The 19,483-nt window shown below is 34.8% G+C and overlaps 1 protein-coding gene across 1 annotated transcript; it reads left to right on the top strand.

Moving 5' to 3' along the window:
• Nucleotides 1-272: 272 nt before the first annotated feature.
• Arr1 (arrestin 1) lies at nucleotides 273-15,750 on the top strand. The gene is made up of 8 exons (XM_069842537.1): nucleotides 273-1,574; nucleotides 1,656-1,846; nucleotides 3,566-3,744; nucleotides 6,319-6,454; nucleotides 7,689-7,846; nucleotides 10,319-10,462; nucleotides 11,927-12,056; nucleotides 15,165-15,750. Exons 1-8 carry the CDS (start codon nucleotides 1,466-1,468, stop codon nucleotides 15,264-15,266), a joined length of 1,149 nt encoding a protein of 382 aa, XP_069698638.1. The 5' UTR covers nucleotides 273-1,465; the 3' UTR covers nucleotides 15,267-15,750.
• The last annotated feature ends 3,733 nt before the right edge of the window (nucleotides 15,751-19,483 follow it).

The raw sequence follows: 19,483 nt of genomic DNA, 5'->3' as shown, positions 1-19,483 counted from the left end.
GCAGTGAACTCCTTGCTTCACAATTTCCTCTTTGCAGACAATTTTTCGTGGAAAATGCACAGACAAAGTAAGAAAAAAGTAAAGCAATTTGGAATATTTTGGGCCTTTAAAGGCCATAGTGTTTATAGACTTAAATGGGGAACTAGTAAAGACCTGAATTGACAAACATCCAAGTTCACGTTTACCGAATTTGACTTTTTATCTGACATACGTTGTGTTTTACATAAGCTACCATTCTGTAAAAAAGAATATCCCAATTCTGACTCTAAGCCTGTGTTTTTAATCATACAGATATTTATTTCGATACCTGTACTCTTATATTGCAAACCTATGCAGTTTTCCTGCTTCCTTGAACAATTTACTTAAATGAACTTGGGATGTTAGTGTCTTCAATTATAAAATTATTTATGTACCAATAGACCTTGACTCACAAAGGGGTTACGTCCAGCAATGCGTGTGTTGTGAGTCGAGTTGGCCTTAAGTTACTAAAGTTACATTATATAAAAATACGCTTCCAGGTTAAAATGTCCAAAGGACAATTTTGAAAATGTTCACAACAGAATGTCCAAAAGGAAAATGTCCATGCACTACAAAGTCCACAGTACAAAATGCTCATAGTAAAATATCCAATGTGAGAAAATGTCCACATAACAAAAAAAAAAGTTAACTTTCAATTATATATTATAACAGTAATAATGCTGCTTTGGTTATTAAGCAATAGCAAATTCCAGTAAACTTTAAACAAAATTGCAGTAAATATATCCCAGCTCATTTATTCTCAAAAATGGAAACAGTTATTAGTCAACGATGGATTTATTTATCAATTTGATTCTAGAAGTAGGGATGCTAGGAAAATCTACTGGAGGTGTTCAGAAAGAAACAGGTGCAGGGCACGTTGCCAAACCAATGCAGATCTGGATAACATTCAAATTATTGTGCATTATTATATTAGGATTATAATCAGTTAATTTATAATTTCATGTTATATATTGTTATTATTCTAAAACATTGTTATAATTAAAGTTGCATAGAACAGCTTTTCATTATTTGGTCTGAAACGTTTTTATACCAGTCACAGATAAAATTCATAATGGTTTGCAGCAAAGGGGTTGCTAAATATCTTACATTTAATAATTTCAGTTTATGATTGTATAAAAAATATATTTGTGCTATACATTTGTTATGTTCGCTATTGAGTGGTAGGCCTACATTGAATTCGCATGCTCTGTTTGTGAGGTGTCTTGCGCAAGTTGTGCAAGAGATGCGAGGCTAAGTAACAGAAATAACTGAAAGAACGAAAAGTCGTGAATGTCAAAGCTACTACGACATACCTGAACTTTTGACGTCCTTATACTTATTGGATTAACTGATCCAGTTAGTTAAAAGACTTAGGAAACCCTTCAACAGCAGCAATATATAGCTTAGGATAAATTAGCATCAGCACCAGTCCTTGTCAGCTGCCAGTATGGTTTACAACTTCAAAGTCTTCAAGAAGTGCTCCCCAAATGGCAAGATCACTCTGTACTTGGGAAAGCGAGACTTTGTCGACCATATTACTGGCATTGAGCCTATTGGTGAGCATTACACAACGTTGCAATCAATGTGGCATATCTGATTAGCTACTGCTATTGCTTAAACTGCTCAATCTCTTGCAGATGGAGTGGTCCTTCTTGATCCTGACTACATAGATGACCGTAAAATATTTGGACAAGTGGTGTGCAGTTTTCGCTATGGAAGGGAGGAGGATGAAGTCATGGGACTTAACTTCCAGAAAGACTTGTTTCTGGCGTCTGAGCAGCTCTATCCTCTCCCCGAGAAGAAGGAACAGAATCTTAGCAAATTACAGGTAACTGCGCACTAAGTTTGTGGTCACAAATCTACTTTAACCTTTCCAAATTTTTCTTCTCTATTAAATAATATTATTTTACAACCATTTACTATTTATTCATTTATTTAAAGATGTGAATATATACGCGCGCGCGCGCACACGCACGCGCACGCGCACGCACACATATAAAATTTTAGTTGGTTATTTAACGACGCTGTATCAACTACTAGGTTATTTAGCGTCGATGAGATTGGTGATAGCGAGATGATATTTGGCGAGATGAGGCCGAGAATTCGCCATAGATTAGCTTGCCATACACACACACTCACACACACACACATATATATATATATATATATATATATATATATATATATATATATATAGATACACATACATATACAGGGTGATTAACGAGGAGTTACTGCCACTTACGGAACTTATTTCTGGATATTCAGAGCAAAAACTGTCACATAACGTGTCCTATTGTCAAAATTTTTACAGTTACACTAATTTGAAGTTGTTAAAAATATTTTTTTCTTTAGTTTTAAGGGTAAAAGAATATTACAAATAGAAAATGAACTATTCAGAAGTCTACTTTCTTTAATTAGCTAGTATTCTGAAGCTAAAAACGTGTTGTTAATTCCTTAGTTGCTTTGTACACAATTTCCCCCACCCCCCCACAATTTGTGACTTTAAAATTACATTATTCTTACACACTTATCACAACAATAATTGTTACAGATCACACAACTTCTAGCAACTTGATTCTTTACAGTTCAATTCAGCATCCTAATTTACAGTCTTAAATAGTTTACAAGAATAACGTGATTTGTAACAATTATTGTGAAAAATGCGTAAGAAAATTTTCGCGGTTGATTAAGTATATGCACTATTATTGCAATTTACTGATAGGTAGCTCTTAGCATAATATAAAATTGTACAAGATTCTTAGAACAATATTTCTATTTCACACAGTATAATAATAATAATAATAATAATAATAATAATAATAATAATAATAATAATAATGATTTATTTAACCTGGCAGAGTTAAGGCCATATGGCCTTCTCTAACACTCAACCAGGAGTAAAACTGCGTTACAAAAAACACTACAAATTTACAAAGTACACTACAATTTTACACACAAAACTGAATAAGATAATAATAATAAAATGTAAACAACATGTAAGTACAAATCAGACATAATATATAACATACAGAAAGAAAGGAAAAAGCATAATAAAATGTGAACAGCAGGTCAAAATAAATTAGACATACAAAGTATAAAAAAATAAGACAATTATTGATGATGATGATAATAATAATAATAATAATAATAATAATAATAATAATAATAATAATAATGATAAAAAATAAGAATAGTAATAATAATAATAATAATAATAATAATAATAATAATAATAATAATAGTAGTAATAAAATAGTGAAGTACAAAGCATACAATGAATACAGTACAATATTTTTAGGTACACACAGTAAGGAAAATTATGATTATACATAGCTCAAGTTATCACATTATAGATATACCATTATCGGAAAATATGAAAACAAAAATATAAAATAAGTTAAATATCACTAGAACATAAAAAAATGTGAATAGGCCTACGTGGAAACATGCAATACAACACTTGTCATAATAGTAAGTTAGTTATATCAATCTGTATCTCAGAATCTTCCTAGAAGTTAGGTAGTGATGAATTACTGTATTACAGGAGCGACTGTTGAAGAAACTGGGCCCCAATGCATTCCCATTTACATTTAATCTTCCACCTAACGCTCCAGCTTCTGTAACTCTGCAACCTGCGCCAGAAGATCAAGGCGAACCTTGTGGTGTTCAGTATTTCATAAAAATTTTTGCTGGGGAGAGTGAAGTGGATCGCACCCACAAAAGGTGAGTACTAGCAACAGTTCAAATAAGTTCTATGCAGTTCCGAATTTTGCAATATTGATATTTAATTAAGCTGTGGATTAAAACTCCAGATTTTTTGGTGCATTCCTAACGGGACAAGGCATTGCTGGATGTTATGTCATTGCCACAAACACTATCCTGAATTAGCCCAATAAATCTCGTCTTTTATTTCTTAAAATTTTCTAAAAGTTGAATAGTTCAATATTAAAAGTACAGTTCTCACATTTTGTAGTAGTATTACCATTCTTTTTTTATCTTAAATTCGGGGAGGAGGGGGGGAGGTAGCCAATTGCCCTACCTTGCTCTTCTCCCAATGATGCCTTCGGTTGCAGTGGATTTGCAGACACAGTAACATGATAGAAAATAAATATTGGGGAAGGAACAGAGTTGTTCCAGATCTGTTAGAAAACATGGTTGTTAGTAACGTAAATTCTAAGAAAAACGAAGTTATTCTGGATATAAGATAAAACATGGTTATTATTTATTAGTAGGGGACGGATTTTAGCATGTTTTATTCCTTAATTTAAAATCATATCGTCGCCTGAATGCAAGAACTAGGTAACTCGAAATTTGCGTTTTTTAGTTACCTCTTTTATAGCATAGCAAAAATCGCACAAAATGTAATCCAGGATCTAGATAACTGATCGAACGATACCAACGACATCTATTTTCCAATATAACAAATAGGTAAAATAAAAACGAGACATATTCCCTAGTGCAATAAATAAGTAAATAGGCAATGTCACAAAATATGAAAAATCAAGTTACCTAGTTCTTGCATTCAGGCGACGATATGCTACCATTATATAAATATATTTCAAGTTATTTGCAACTAAATGTCAAGATTTTTATTTATTTTATTTATCCATTTTGAATCTTGCGTACGCCACTCTTAACACTTGAATATAATTAATTGATGAACTAGTGGACTTACTCGTGTTAAATATGTAATATTTGTCCGGCTTACAGCTGTTTCAGTGCTTCACGCACCATCATCAGAGCCTACTAGATCGCGGCGTCATTTCGAACTTCTCTGCCTGTTAGGAGGGTGTGTTTTATTGTTGGAAGGTGTTGAAGTGTGGAGTCGAAAAGTGTGTGTGTACTGAAATTGATCTGTGTGTTGAGGATTTGATCGGGATCAACACACTAGAACAATACGAAATATACAAACACACTAAAACATACCCCGATCAAATCCTCAACACACAGATCAATTTCAGTACACACACACTATTCGATTCCACACTTCCACAATAAAACACACCCTCCTAACAGGCAGAGAAGTTCGAAATGACGCCGCGATCTAGTAGGCTCTGATGATGGTGCGTGAAGCACTGAAACAGCTGTAAGCCGGACAAATATTACATATTTAACATGAGTAAGTCCATTAGTTCATCAATTAATTATTTTATTTATATTAGAGATCCTCAGAAAATTAAAGGTTCCTGAAAAGACTCTTCAGACAATTGCATCAACCATTTTAAAATCTTCATTGAACATCATCAATCACCATCTCTCTTATCTTTATAATATTCAATGTATATAATTTATTTTCAATAAATTTTTATCGTTTTGATAGCTACCACATCGTGTCGCAGAATATAATTTTTTTTTTTTAAATTTCATTATGTATTTTTTTAACATTAATTTACATTTTCTGTTTTGTTCATTTGAATTGATTAGAATGCAAATATTTTAAATCCAAGATTTGGACGGCTATCATTTCAATATACTTTATGCATGCTGAAGACATTAATGCATATTTCAACTTTAAGCGCATATAAAAGCATATTTTGTTGTTTTTAAGCATTCTGTGTTTAAACCAAGATTAAGACGGAAAATCAGCAAAAATGGAATACAGAAGAAACGCAAACATTGAAACACGTTACAGTTATATTTTATTTATTGCAATATGACAACATACAGACAGTGCATTGTTATCAGCGGATCATTGTGGGCAATTCCGCGGCAATGAACAAAGCCCTCTGATGTTGAAAGGAGTTTCTTATCATTTAAAAAGATTCTTGTGTGTAGACAATATAAAAAGCGTGTTGCCTAACAATTTAGAAAAATATGAAACTCCAGCAGAAATAAATGAAGTCATGTCTCAATATTCTTAGGTATAACAGGAAAATCACCAATAATAGCAACTGCATAAAATCAATTTTTTTCTTCAATTTTAACAGTACATATTTTGTTATTTTTAGTGCATAATATATCCTGGTTTTTAAGTGCAACGTGCATGTTTATTTTGCCATTTTTAGTGCATATGAATCTGTCACTTACTTATTAGCATGATAGTTCAGACAGGAACAGATTTGTTCCAGATGTAACAGAAAACATGGTTATTAGCAACATGGGTTCTAACAGGAACAGACAGGGATGACAAGGAAAGTTGCAGTAATGGAGAACCCCGCTAAAGATGGTGTACATTTCATACTTTTGTCCCTTCATTCCCATTATTCGCGGTTTTGTTCAATACTATCTAAGATCAAAAATGACTCACAGACTCAGAACAGTATGACAGTCATCAGCTGACTCAATTTATATTTGCAGGAGTACAGTGACACTTGGCATCCGCAAAATTCAGTATGCACCATCCAAACAAGGTCGCCAGCCATGTACTGTGGTGCGCAAGGACTTCATGCTGAGTCCTGGAGAATTGGAACTGGAAGTGACTCTGGATAAACAAGTGAGTACCCTTTTACCCTGATGGTGGAACCAGTATGTAATTCCAAAATGTTGGAAATATTAAGTTCCAGGATACAGAACTTTATCCAAAAATCTGCTTCTGAAGTGAGTAGGCCTACTGGTATTAAGATTTTCTAGGGCACAGACAGTCACAAAAGGGAATAAAACCAGAATTAATAATATATCGAGAAAATCCTGGACATAATAATTTCAGTATCATTTATCTACAATAATCTAGCTAGAGATTTTTGAATTATCTAGAGAAAATCAAAACTCGAGTGAGATTTAGTTGACTATTACACGATTAAAAGAAAGTATATAAAGATTAGAAGAAATAAAGTACTCTAATACTGGTACAATAAAATATTGATTGACTTAAAGAAACACTAAACTGTCTTGAAAATGTATTATTGTACCATCTCATCATTGCAAATATTCTGCTAGATGGCAGTAGTGTTATATGATTAGCTGTTTTCTTGTTATCAGTTGTGCCAACTACAAAATCTTCATTGAACTCTATGGACAATTGAGGGGCTGGGTGCAAGAAGGGCATTTTAGAGGATGTGCCCTTTTTGAGTAAAACGCTTTATTGTGTTCTCTGATCTGTTATGCATATGATCACCAAGTTGAAGTTCAATACTGTGATCATAGAGGCCAGGAGTACCCAAAATGTAAAGGCGTGCATAGATAACATTATTACGGTTTGAATTTTCAGCATCAATTTTCTCAAAACTTGCATTTGAGAGAAGTGCCTTTCTTGCACCCAACCCCTCAATTACTAGTCAAGATTCAGTTTCACTTTATTAAAACAGTTGCATTTCACTTCAATTATCAATATACTAAACAATCTCTGATACGTGACTACCTATAATCTCATATAGGCGAAGCTATAACATAACCTAAATAATATGAACAAGATAAATGTTAGAAAAATTTTAATCAAGGATGATGAAGAAGAAATAAACATGAATCATTTTAAAAGGTATAATTATTGACAGTACAATGTTGGCAAACAAAGAAACAAATGCTAGGATGATAAAAACAAATGCTAAGGAGGAGATAAAAATTGTACGATAAGCAGCCATGATTGGTTGAAACGCAATTTCCGTATTGACATGACTTACAGTATGTAACTTTAAAAGAGGTTTTATTTGGAGACTAATCATATTACTGTCATTAGGAATCTGTTGGAGTGTTGCATTTTTCTGGCTGTAACTTGAACTTCTTTGTGACAGTTGTACCACCATGGTGAAAAGATTGCAGTTAACATATGCATCCGGAATAACAGCAACAAAATGGTGAAGAAGATTAAGTCAATGGTGCAGCAGGGTGTGGATGTGGTGCTGTTCCAAAATGGCCAGTATCGAACATCTATTGCTAGCATGGAGACACAGTGAGTATATATCAAAACAGAATTTAAAAAAGAACAGGAGATTTGAGGAAATTCCTATGCTTGCAGTAACATATACAGTAAAACCCCGATAAGACGCTGTTCAAGAAACTGGGTGTAAAACGTGTATTAATCGGGACTGCGTATTAGGCCGGTATACTAATTTTGACTTAAATACAGTATATATTGGCATTTTTCTTTATTGAAATACATGATTCATGAAAGGTAATATAATATTTCTCCATTATGTAATTACTGTACTGTATGTCAAAGACATTTACAATATGTACTGTACCGCAGTGGCGTATACTGGTTAAAGGGTTTGGGCTACCGCTGACCCTATTATTACACAAAATATATCTATCAATTACTTTAATTTTAATTACTATGGTAAAACTAATAACACAAAATTATTACATTATGTTATATTATAAACTTTTTCTTTTGTAATTTCCTTGGGCTACTGGCGGTAGCCCGCAAAATACGCCCCTGCTGTACCGGTACTTAATTCTTCGAAAAAAAAAAAAAAAAAAAAGAAGCCATTTATAGTTGTTTGCCTTGTGCGTGTACTCCAAGTCCTCATGTTTACCACACTTTAGTTTCTGCGATTACATCCTCCCGACGTTGCAGCTGTAGTGATTGAGTCGCTATTTTTTATTATCGTTCTTAATGTCGATGATGGGATTCCTAATGAATCAGAGAGTTGTTTCTGAGTAAGAGTACTGTTCTCGTCGTACTTTCGTAAGATTTCCAATTTTTCCGACACAGAAAGGGCTTTTCGTTTAACACTCATTCACAGACACTTCAATACACAAAAGGACAACAAACTGCCCAGCAAAAATTTCCAGAATTTTCTTACGGCTGAGTGAGGAATGTTGTTTGAGAGAGAGGGTTACCAAGAGGGTGAGGTATTGTAACTGTATGTAGGCTTTAACCACGCAGGCAAGGAGTCGAATAAGTGAGCGTAACAAGAGGGTGGGGTATACTGAGGTATGAAGTATGAAGGTTTAAATGTGCAGGTAAAGGGTCGAATACCAATACTTTTCAGGTTAACGGCACCAGAGAGTTCAGTGACCAAGATGTTTCATTGCTGTTACAGTACATTTCTGAAAATTACTTCGAAAATATTTCTCAAAATCAGCGTATTATGCAGGACTTGAGCTCAACAAACGGGGTATTTTATAAAGGCGTTATATATGAAATGTGCAGGGACTGGACAAAAAAAGCGTATTACACGGGATAGTGTAATAAGTGGGCACGTCTTACTGAGGTTTTACTGTATACAGAAATTAGGGCAATTGAATAAAAGTTAGTACCAGTACAATTTGCTGTAAAATTTAAGTGTGTTTAATGAGCAGAATGAATTAATAAGCTATGAATAACAGTCAATCCTCTAATAATCACAATATATTAAAACAGAATGCAATATTAAGAGGACAAGTAAAGAACTGTTTCTTGAGCTACAAACAATTAACTGGTATACTGTATATAAGGACGTGAGAATGTCCCGTTAACATTGTTATTGCTATTTATCCATCTGTGAATAATGCCAAGCTTGTATTAACTTTTTATACATACAAAGTATATGATTATGTCTCGTGACCAGAACACAGTACGAAATCGAAATATAAAAATTGGAAATTTATCCTTTGAAGGGGAAAATATTCAAATATCTTGGAGCAACAGTAACAAATATAAATGACACTCAAGAGGAAAATAAACGCAGAATAAATATGGGAAATATCTGCTATTTTTCGGTTGAGAAATTTTTGTCATCTAGTCTGCTTTCAAAAAAAGCTGAAAGTTAGAATTTATAAAACAGTTATAGTACCAGTTGTTCTGTAAGGTTGTGGAACTTGAACTCTCGCTTTGAGAGAGGAATAGAGGTTAAAGTATTTGAGAATAAGGTGCTGAGGAAAATATTTGGGGCTAAGAGGAATGAAGTTACAGGAGAATGGAAAAAGTTACATAACGCAGAACTGCACGCATTGTATTCTTCTCCATTAATTTAGCTTTGAAAGACAGTACCGATAAAGCTCTTATAGTGTTATGTTTTATTTAACGACGCTTGCAACTGCAGAGGTTACATCAGCGTCGCCAGATGTGCCGGAATTTTGTCCCACAGGAGTTCTTTTACATGCCAGTAAATGTACTGACATGAGCCTGTCAGTTCGACCTGGCCCGGGATCGAACCCGCAACCTTGGGCATAGAAGGCCAGCGCTATACCAACTCGCCAACCAGGTCGACGCTCTTATAGTAATATCAGTTATTAAATCCCCAGAAAGTCGTTTTATTGAGGTGTGACTGTATCATTCCAGTCAACATCAATGATCAGCATGTGTTTGCGGAATGATAAGGTTCTAGCCTAGCATTGAGTTACTAGAGGAACTCTCGACACGTGCAAAGAACTGAGAACCAAACTGTAGTAATAGAAGAATTTAGTGTAACACTTTGTCTGCTTATGTGCCTCATAGGGAAGGCTGCCCCATCCAGCCAGGCTCATCTTTGCAGAAGATCATGTACCTGACCCCTACTCTGATGTCCAACAAAGACAGGCGTGGAATTGCACTAGATGGTCAATTGAAACGTCAGGATACCAACCTCGCATCATCAACACTGTGAGGATCTAAACCATTTACTATCTTGCACTTGGTGTTCAATATTAAGGGGAGACCCCACTGAAAATCTTGAATATTTTCCAAAGAAATTTTATTGGCTATTTCACGTCTTTAGAATGTATATTTCGACACCCCAAATGGATTTAATTCAATTCTGATTCAGACGATATGTTGTTGTTTTCTAATGCCAGGCATTTGACAATAAAGTCATTTGACCTCTTTGCACTCCAATATTTTTCAAAGATATTATCATGGCCAGCCACTGAAGCACAGATTTTGAGAATGGAAGACGATATGTTTAAAAATGTTTTTAAATTAAGGCTGTAAGGTGATGTGGCATTTAAGAATTCTTTTTTACAAATTTATAATTACAAATCTAGTAACTTTATGTTCAAAATTTGGCTCACTGAAGTTACTAGATGAATGTAGCGGAGGACAATTTTAATAGGTATGTGTTACATAGATATTCATTTTACTTTTTCTTGATTGAACACCAAATTTTTTTATGCCAAATATTAATCAATCTGAATGAAATTTTTACTGCAAGTATTTATGAGGTAGCTGCATGTTTCTATATATTTATTTTGTAAGAAATACTGCTAGTTTATTTTATTAATCCCCCCCCCCCTCCATGAATTGAGTACCTCTGTGGGAAAAGAGTGGATGTAACATGTTAACCAAGTGTTACATCCAACCTTATTCGACGAAAGTACCTAATTATAGAAAAAATAACATATTCAAAATTTCAAAAAATTCGAGGCCTAGGGATTCATTTCACTTTCCTTCCTCCTCTTTCTACTTTTCTGTTCCTAGTGCTGACCTGCTATGGCACTAAAATCGTCCTCCAGTGGCTTAAGGAGGGAAAGCTGGTGATCAACAAGATCTCCCAGCTAGGTCCAATGGACCCGTCGACCAACAGCAGGTGTGGTCCTCCAGGTATTCTGGGGGTTGTGTGTGAATGAAGTAGCCACCAAAACGTTAAAATATGGTGTTCACTTAAATCGGCTACAACTTGCCATTTTCACAAGAAATGGATTCGGAACTCCTCAAAATCTGTGCTTCAGTGGCTGGCCGTGATAATATCTTTGAAAAATATTGGAGTGCAAGAGGTCAAATGACTTTATTGTCAAATGCCTGGCATTAGAAAACAACAACAACAAATTTAAAAAAAATGTTCAAAGTGAATAAATTAAATATTTTATAAAATGAATGCATAGAAATGTCTTGCGAATGTAACCAAAAAAGAATGGAAGCTTAAAAATTGAGATCTACTAAAACTTGGGTATGAAAATATTTCTTAAAAAAAAAAAATAAATAAATAATAAAAAGTCAAAAACCAAAAACATTTAGGAGTTCAAAATTTGGTTGAAAAAAAAGTAATTAGGAAAAAAGTTGTCATTTTAGTGGAAGTCTCCTTAAGTTCAACTAATTGCTTACTAATATGTCACAATTTTTTCATGTCAGACTTGCTTCTCCTGATCAGCGTGATGCTTTTGGAATCATCGTGTCTTACGCAGTCAAAGTGAAACTATATCTGGGTGCTCTTGGAGGAGAGCTGACGGCAGAATTGCCTCTCGTGCTGATGCATCCAAAGGTACGTACATACACATTTACACAGTATGAAGAGTATACAATAGAACGTCGATTATTTGTCTCTCAATTAACCGATCATCGGATTATCTGACGATCTTCCCATGCTTTTCCCCCACTAATTAATCACGGAAATACTACTAAAATAACATTATGTAAGTCTATGCAGTTATTAATACTTGCTCAAGATGAGAAGACGATATCCATTTCATATAATTGAATCACTAAATATGAAGAGGGAATAAGTCACAGTTTTGGCAAAAATGAGTTAAGACTGTAGTCATACTAATCTAGGCATGCTCTTTCATTCTGCATGAAAAGGAAACAGGTCCCGCATCTCCTTAGTCTAGATTTCAACACTTTAGTTTTCATGTTTACTTTGAAAAGGGGCTTAGTCCACGACTTGTTCCCTTCTCATAAGGAATTCAAGTTTGTTGTTCCTGCCATCTAGAGGAAAAATATGTATCATGAGTAAAATGGCGTCAAACGATGAAAATAGTACTTCTTTAAGTCCTGCAAAACGAAGAAAGTGTTGCCTCACATTCCGGTCCTAGGGATATTTTACTTTAGACAACTCTGGTGTTTTGTGTTTGGTATAAAAAAAATCTTAAAACAGGAAAATCCCAATTCTACTCGTATCATGAGGGTCTCGGCAGAAAAGGGCCCCATGAGGTTTGCACTCTCTTGAATGACTACATTCAAAGCAATATTCCTATTAATGTGAAATATCTGTATGTATTTACAGACAGTGCTCCAGAACAAAATCGCAATCACACAGTAGATCGTTTCTTAGTAGCATTAGCTGCCACTGGAAGGTTCCGTAAAATAGTTCAGTATTATCCAGTACATGCGCACTCTTTCTTACCCTGCGATAGGGATTTCGGTGTCATAAAGCGCAAGCTGCGAAGGGAAGACAGAGTGTACGTACCAATAGATTACACTAAGCTCATAGCTGAATCTAGTTCTCTGGGAAATTTTAGTCACTTACTTGGATTCGAACTTCACTACCAACTACAAAGTTTGGTAGCCACGATACTTTAAGAAGAATCCATTTTTAATAGAGTCCATTGGACGAACCCAGTGGCGGTTTCTCGGGAGAGGGAAGGGAGGAACATCCTCTTCACATTTTCTTCATTTGAAGAAATAAAATATGTGCCTTGAAATTCGAGGAAGATTCGATCATTTTTAAGTTCACAGCTATAAGAAAAACTCGGTTGATCGAGTTTTAAACGACGCATGCTCATGTGCTGTAGAAAACTGTGAGAAAGATGCGAGATTGTCTGTGTGGAGGAAAGGCACTCCATTCCTCCTCTACTGCAGTTAACACACATAGACAACAGCGCACTAGCGGCCAGAGAAAGAAGCAGAGTTTTAAAGCAAGTAAATGAACGGCGAGGGAGGAAATCCTCCTCTGAATCAGTCATGGGCGGGAAATAGAAACCGACTGGTCGTGCAGCAATCTCGCTACTGCTGCCACCTAACGATGTTGCATTCAACCGGACTATAACACATCTAGGAGGAGACACAACAAAAACAGTTTTAACGCAACACTATGAAAGACACCATGTAAACTTTTTTTTAATTATAAATTAAAAAATATTATTCATTGCACTTTATATAGGCTACTGTTCATGGTTTGAAACTTTCGTGGATATTGGAAAGTTAAAGTCGGGTTTATGTAAAACAAAGAGGAAGTAGTTCTACGTAGTTGGCCCCTGACATTTACTTCTAATCATTGTTTACTAGACAGAGCAACAACCAAGTTGTCAGTTTTGTACAAATATATTTAAAACTGAAAGTAGGTACTCAAAACTACATCATTTTTAACATAAAAAATTAATCAGCCACCGGCAGCTTTGAACAATGATGATAGTATGACTTTACAAGAACTGACATTCTTCAAAAGCATGTGATACTGAACTTGTAAAATGTAGCCTACATGTGGCAACACAGACCACGTGGGTGGGTGAAGTGTTCTCGCTTTCCTCAGATTATTTCCCATTCCTATTTCCATTTCCGTAAAACGGTTCCGGTTACGAATTAGTAGCTAGTCTCTTCCAACACGTATGATGCTCGAAAAATGCTACGAGGTTGTGAATTTCCTTGTAATTGTTAATTTGCGCAATTATTGAACAATGAATGGAAGTGAAAACATAATATATTTTGGACAATTTAAGAAACTCAATTTACAAGAACAGATTTTTGCTATACAGAAGGGAAGGCCAACCCCAACACTACTGGTCTTACATGTACGCATGTAGGCTAATTTGTAGCATGTTTCATTCAAGAAGGTGTCATTTCGTGCTGTTAACTTCTTTCCTCCTCTTAAGAAATATGTAGGAGCCGCCACTGGACGAACCATCCCCACCCATAAAATGATAAATTTTAATATTTTACATTATTTCATGTGTGTGTATGAGAGCTCATATCCTGGCAGAATTGTGGCATATGAAAACATTGATGGTTTGATCTCTCACACATTTGAGCTCTTGTCAAGGAAAAATGTTATTCCCAATCTGCCTGTAGAAAAGGCCTATGCAACATATTGTCGGATACATTTTGTTTAATATTTGTACAATATATTTCGTTAGATATGAAAAGGGAACAAGTCCACACACAAAAATTGTTTCTATAGGGCAGGTTAAATTGAGAAATATACGATTTTTTTACATAAATATCTTGTGTGGTCATGATTGGTTCATAGAAATATTTTCAATGCAATTTGTTTATATTTCGTTGTGTGCAGAACTTATTTGTGTTTTTCTCAGAACTAACTGAAGGTGACTTATTCCCTTTTCGAATTTAGTGATTCAATTATGATACTACAGAGAAGCCCCCTGCAGTTCCTCGTTATACTTCTGCCTTAATACTTCTATATTATGCCTAAATCGTTAACATAGCTATGAGTGTTAACTCTAAAACCCCACATGTCCCGTTGTGAGTACAAAAGCAGCATGTGTGTGCCAACGATATATTATGGTTAATTACCATCTTGTTTAACAGAGAGATATTTGTAAATGAAAGGATCTTGTTACAAAAGTTGAAAGACTCGCCATTCAATCAGTTTAAAACAACAGCATAAAAATTTCCCTTTATCTGATTTTTTTTTCAGCCAAACCCGAAGGGAAAGTTTATACATGCTGACAGTCAGGCGGATGTGGAGATGTTCCGACAGGACACCATCGATCAAGATCCAATTCCTGAGAAGTGTTAAAGGCTGTGAAACAACTCAAATCAATAAAAACTACATATCAGCTAAACATTCCTAACAATTTTGAAATTGATATCAGCAACTCTGTAAATTAAATACTATGAAGGAGATATTTAACTGTTATTCTTCCTATCCCAGTTGCCTTCGATGCCCTAGTGCTTGCCACTTACTGGAGCTGAGGTTCGCGAGTTCAAACCCAGCTGATGAGTGTATTAAAAATACTTTCTTCAGAAAGAAAATAAAACTGAATAATTTACGATGTGTAACGGAACTTTTCCTGAAAAAGAGAGCTCCAGGGAAAATTTATCGACTATTTCCCTCTCATCAATTCTGGACGTGGCGCAATGGGCCCATATGGGTGGCCAAAGCGCGTGTGGATATGTCCCCCCTCCACTTTTAATCTATCTCTCTTCCCATCCTAAGATAATTATAAGCTGTTTATTGTTACTGTAAGACGATATATCAATAAATAAATTTCAGAATCATCCTCATACAAACATACTTTCGATGCCCATCATTAAAATTCCTAATTAATTTAGCAAATTAAGAACTACGTTAATGATTTATTGTAATGCCATAACATCACATAGGGATGTAGAGACCAGGGTTTAAACTAGAAAATAATTGTCGCAAAAATGCACAAATGAAAAATTATATCTGTGCAAATTGCAAAAAAGCTTGTGTGCCATTGTAAGTCATAGAAAATACAGGTTTCAATTAATCGTCTAAAAAGGAATCTGTAACAGCTATGCATCTATTGGTAAATAAATCTTTATTCAATCATAAATGATTTACGGAATGTACAAAATGGGTGAAGTCACTACACAATTGTTTTGTTTCTCTATTGATACATCGCTGAAGACGATCTGAGATAGGGTCGCCAGTTGTCTCGTAATGCGGGGCAAAGAGCGAGCTTGTCCCTTATTGACCTCATACAGGACATTCAAAATCATGTATTAATGGATTAATAAGAGAATGGCTTTTTATAGCAGTACTGGAACTTAGAAAAATCACACAACAAATCATTTATTCTGTCTGTCCATTTCATACGTTCCATTCTTCTCCATATTCACATTTCAAATGCTTTGCTTGTCTTCAATTCGTCGTAATATCCATGTTTCTGCCCCATACAATGCTACACTCCACACAAAGCACTTCACTAGTCTCCTTAGTTCTTTCTCCAAAGATGCTCTTTTTTCTATTAAAAGCTTCCTTTGCCATTGCTATTCTCCTTTTGATTTCTTGGCAGCAGCTCATGTTACTGCTTATAGTACACCCCAAGTATTTGAAGCTGTCCACTTGCTCTACTGCATGATTTAGAATTCGCAAGTTTACCTTCTTTACTTTTCTTCCTATGACCATGGTCTTCGTCTTGTTGACATTTATCTTCATTTCATACTGCTCACAGCTGTCATTTAGCTCCTCTAGCATATCCCTTAGTATCATCTCCTCTTCTGCTAACAACGCCCATATCATCACAAAATCTCTTACACTTTATTCTTCTTCCTCCTACTATCATTCCTCCCATGTTCTGAAAACAGTTCATCACTAAATCCTCCAAGTAGATGTTGAACAGGGCATCCTTGTCGTACTCCTCTCCCTATGTCACTTCCTTCTGACATTTCTTCTCCTATCCTGACTTTGACTCGTTGTTTCATTATAAAGGTTAGGCCTACTGAACAGCCTCCTCTCTTTCCAATCTACGCCAATTTTCTTTAGAATTCCCATCAGTTTATACCAATCCACTCTGTCAAACGCCTTTTCTAAGTCCACAAATACTATATACACTGTTTAATATTATTATGCCTAAAAACATAAAGTTTAAAGATATTAATGTGTAATGGTACATAATGATATATTATTTACATGAAGGAATATTTTAAAAGAATCAAGTAAAAAAAATTATATACGCTAATATACCTACATAATTATTATTATTATTTTTTTAAATTTGTATTTGATGAAATAACTTAGGACAAAACTTGAGCTGTGTTTTAAACGACAGTTGTAAAACATTAGGTTCAATTAAGAGATTTTCGTATGGTTTCTTCTTGCATAAATTTTTCTCTTATCCATAGATTAAAATATTTAAAAAATGAGGAAGATGGGTAAAAGAAGAGAATGTACAAAATTGAGCACAAGAATGGTATACTGTCACATACGTAGACAAGCGAAATATTTAGTGTTAAAATACCAAAATTTAATCTAGACGAATAATGTAGTTTAATAAAGTTAGTAAAGACTATGGCAGAAACATACAAAAATTAATTTTTATCCTAACTGTAAATTTTGGAGAATGACACTGAAGAGAAAAGAGAAAATATAATTTCTGAACACACCCTTTTAAAAAGAGACACATGACAACAGAAACAATATAAAAAAAATGACGGTTGTAAATTGTTTCAAGATGACTTCACTAGTGTGTAACTAGAAGCTAGCAGAATTGTGCAATGTATACGAGTGTTAGTTACTGGTTATAAATTCAGATTACAAGAATTTAACGAACTGACAGTCATAAAGCCATTTAAGACTTTATATCGAATCTGTAAAAAACAAGTATGAGTCTGAAAACATTTTGCAGTTCTGTATTGTTATTTTATACTACAAACAAAATTGGATTTTTTATTATGATCGGATCTGTGATAGGTTTGGTATTAGGAGAAGGATTAAGATATGTCGACCTTACATCAAGAGAGAGAATGTATGTAGGGTTCCTAGCTGAGTTATTTCTACAGATAGTGAAAGGCATTGCAATACCTTTGTACTGTGCAAATGTTATTATTGCTATTTCAAGTGTCGGGAAGGAACTTTCGGCTAGAATACGATGTCATCTCTTAACGATAATAATCTTAACTGACATCGAAACCACCCTACTAGGAATCGCCCTCGCTCTGGCAATACGACCGGGGAAGGGCTATAAATATCTGGATACACTTGAAGCAAAATACCACCCCGAAATCAAACGAAATCACACGACAGAAGTGGATGAACTGTTAGACATGATCAGGAATTTGTTTCCAGAAAACTGGATAATAACATCAATGAAGAGAGCAAGAACATTCATAATAAAAACCAACGACAGTCGCGAGGAATTTTTTGTTGGTCTTTACACGCCTCTTAACTTATTGGGAATCACAATGATATGTTTCTTTATTGGAATTTCTGTTCGGATGATTAAAATAAATCCGAAACCATTTTTGGATTTGATGACCTGTATTGCAGTTGTCACTTTGTCCATAATGCGTTGGGTTCTCTATGCAACGCCATTATTTATGATATCCTTGGTAGCGTATGAAATTTTGGATACTGGAGCACTCATACTCCTATCGCAGATTGCACTTTATATAGTCACCTTTCTCCTCGGTTTTACGATCCATGTTTTAATTTTCAATCCTCTCATTTACGTAATCGTAATGAAGAAAAATCCGTACAGATTCCTTACGCAAATATGGGAGGCTATATGGATCTCTATTCGCACTTCCTCTTCTGAAGCAGCTTTCGCATCTTCTGTCACTATCTTGAAGGAGAAGATCGACTGTGATCCACAACTGGTTGACTACGCTCTGCCAATTGCCTTCTTATTGAGCAAGGATGGATCCTGTTTTCTGTTTGCAGTCATGTTCATACTCATCGCTCAGGACTGCGGTTACCCCATGGAGCCACATTATTATATCTACATATTCATCATTTCCATGGCTGGGAGCATCGGTGTTCCAGGAATTTCTCACGGCTGTTTATTGATTGGAACGTCACTGTTGCAAAGCGCTGAGCTTCACTTGTACAGCATCTGCATTGTCTTCACTATGGATTGGTTACTGGATCGTTTTCAGACGGCCATGAACGTGGCTGGCAATATACATGGTATAGCTATTTTGAATCGCATAAATAAGAAATTTTTAGAGAGTCGAACTGAATCAGAACAAAAGGAAGAATGATATATAAACTATCTCAATTGATTGATACCATTCTGATATCTTATAAGTCGAATTGTTATGAAAATTAGACTAGAAATTAGTCTCTTACATAGTTGTATGTTTGTGAACATGTACTGTAGTCTGTAATGTCATTTATTTATTCTGATGTTTAAAATATAAAAGTTACGGTACAATAAAAGCATAAGGAGTTCATAAACGAGCTAAATTATGTGACAGCCTTTTGTAAGAAGTGTTTCACAGATAAGTCGGTTGATCAAATATAACCTCTTGATACTATTACTGGAA

This window comes from Periplaneta americana, chromosome 12, assembly GCF_040183065.1.
Source record: "Periplaneta americana isolate PAMFEO1 chromosome 12, P.americana_PAMFEO1_priV1, whole genome shotgun sequence".
In the NCBI taxonomy this organism is placed as follows: domain Eukaryota; kingdom Metazoa; phylum Arthropoda; class Insecta; order Blattodea; family Blattidae; genus Periplaneta; species Periplaneta americana.
The sequence above is the reverse complement of the archived record's forward strand: the minus strand, read 5'-3'. Positions and strand labels throughout refer to the sequence as shown.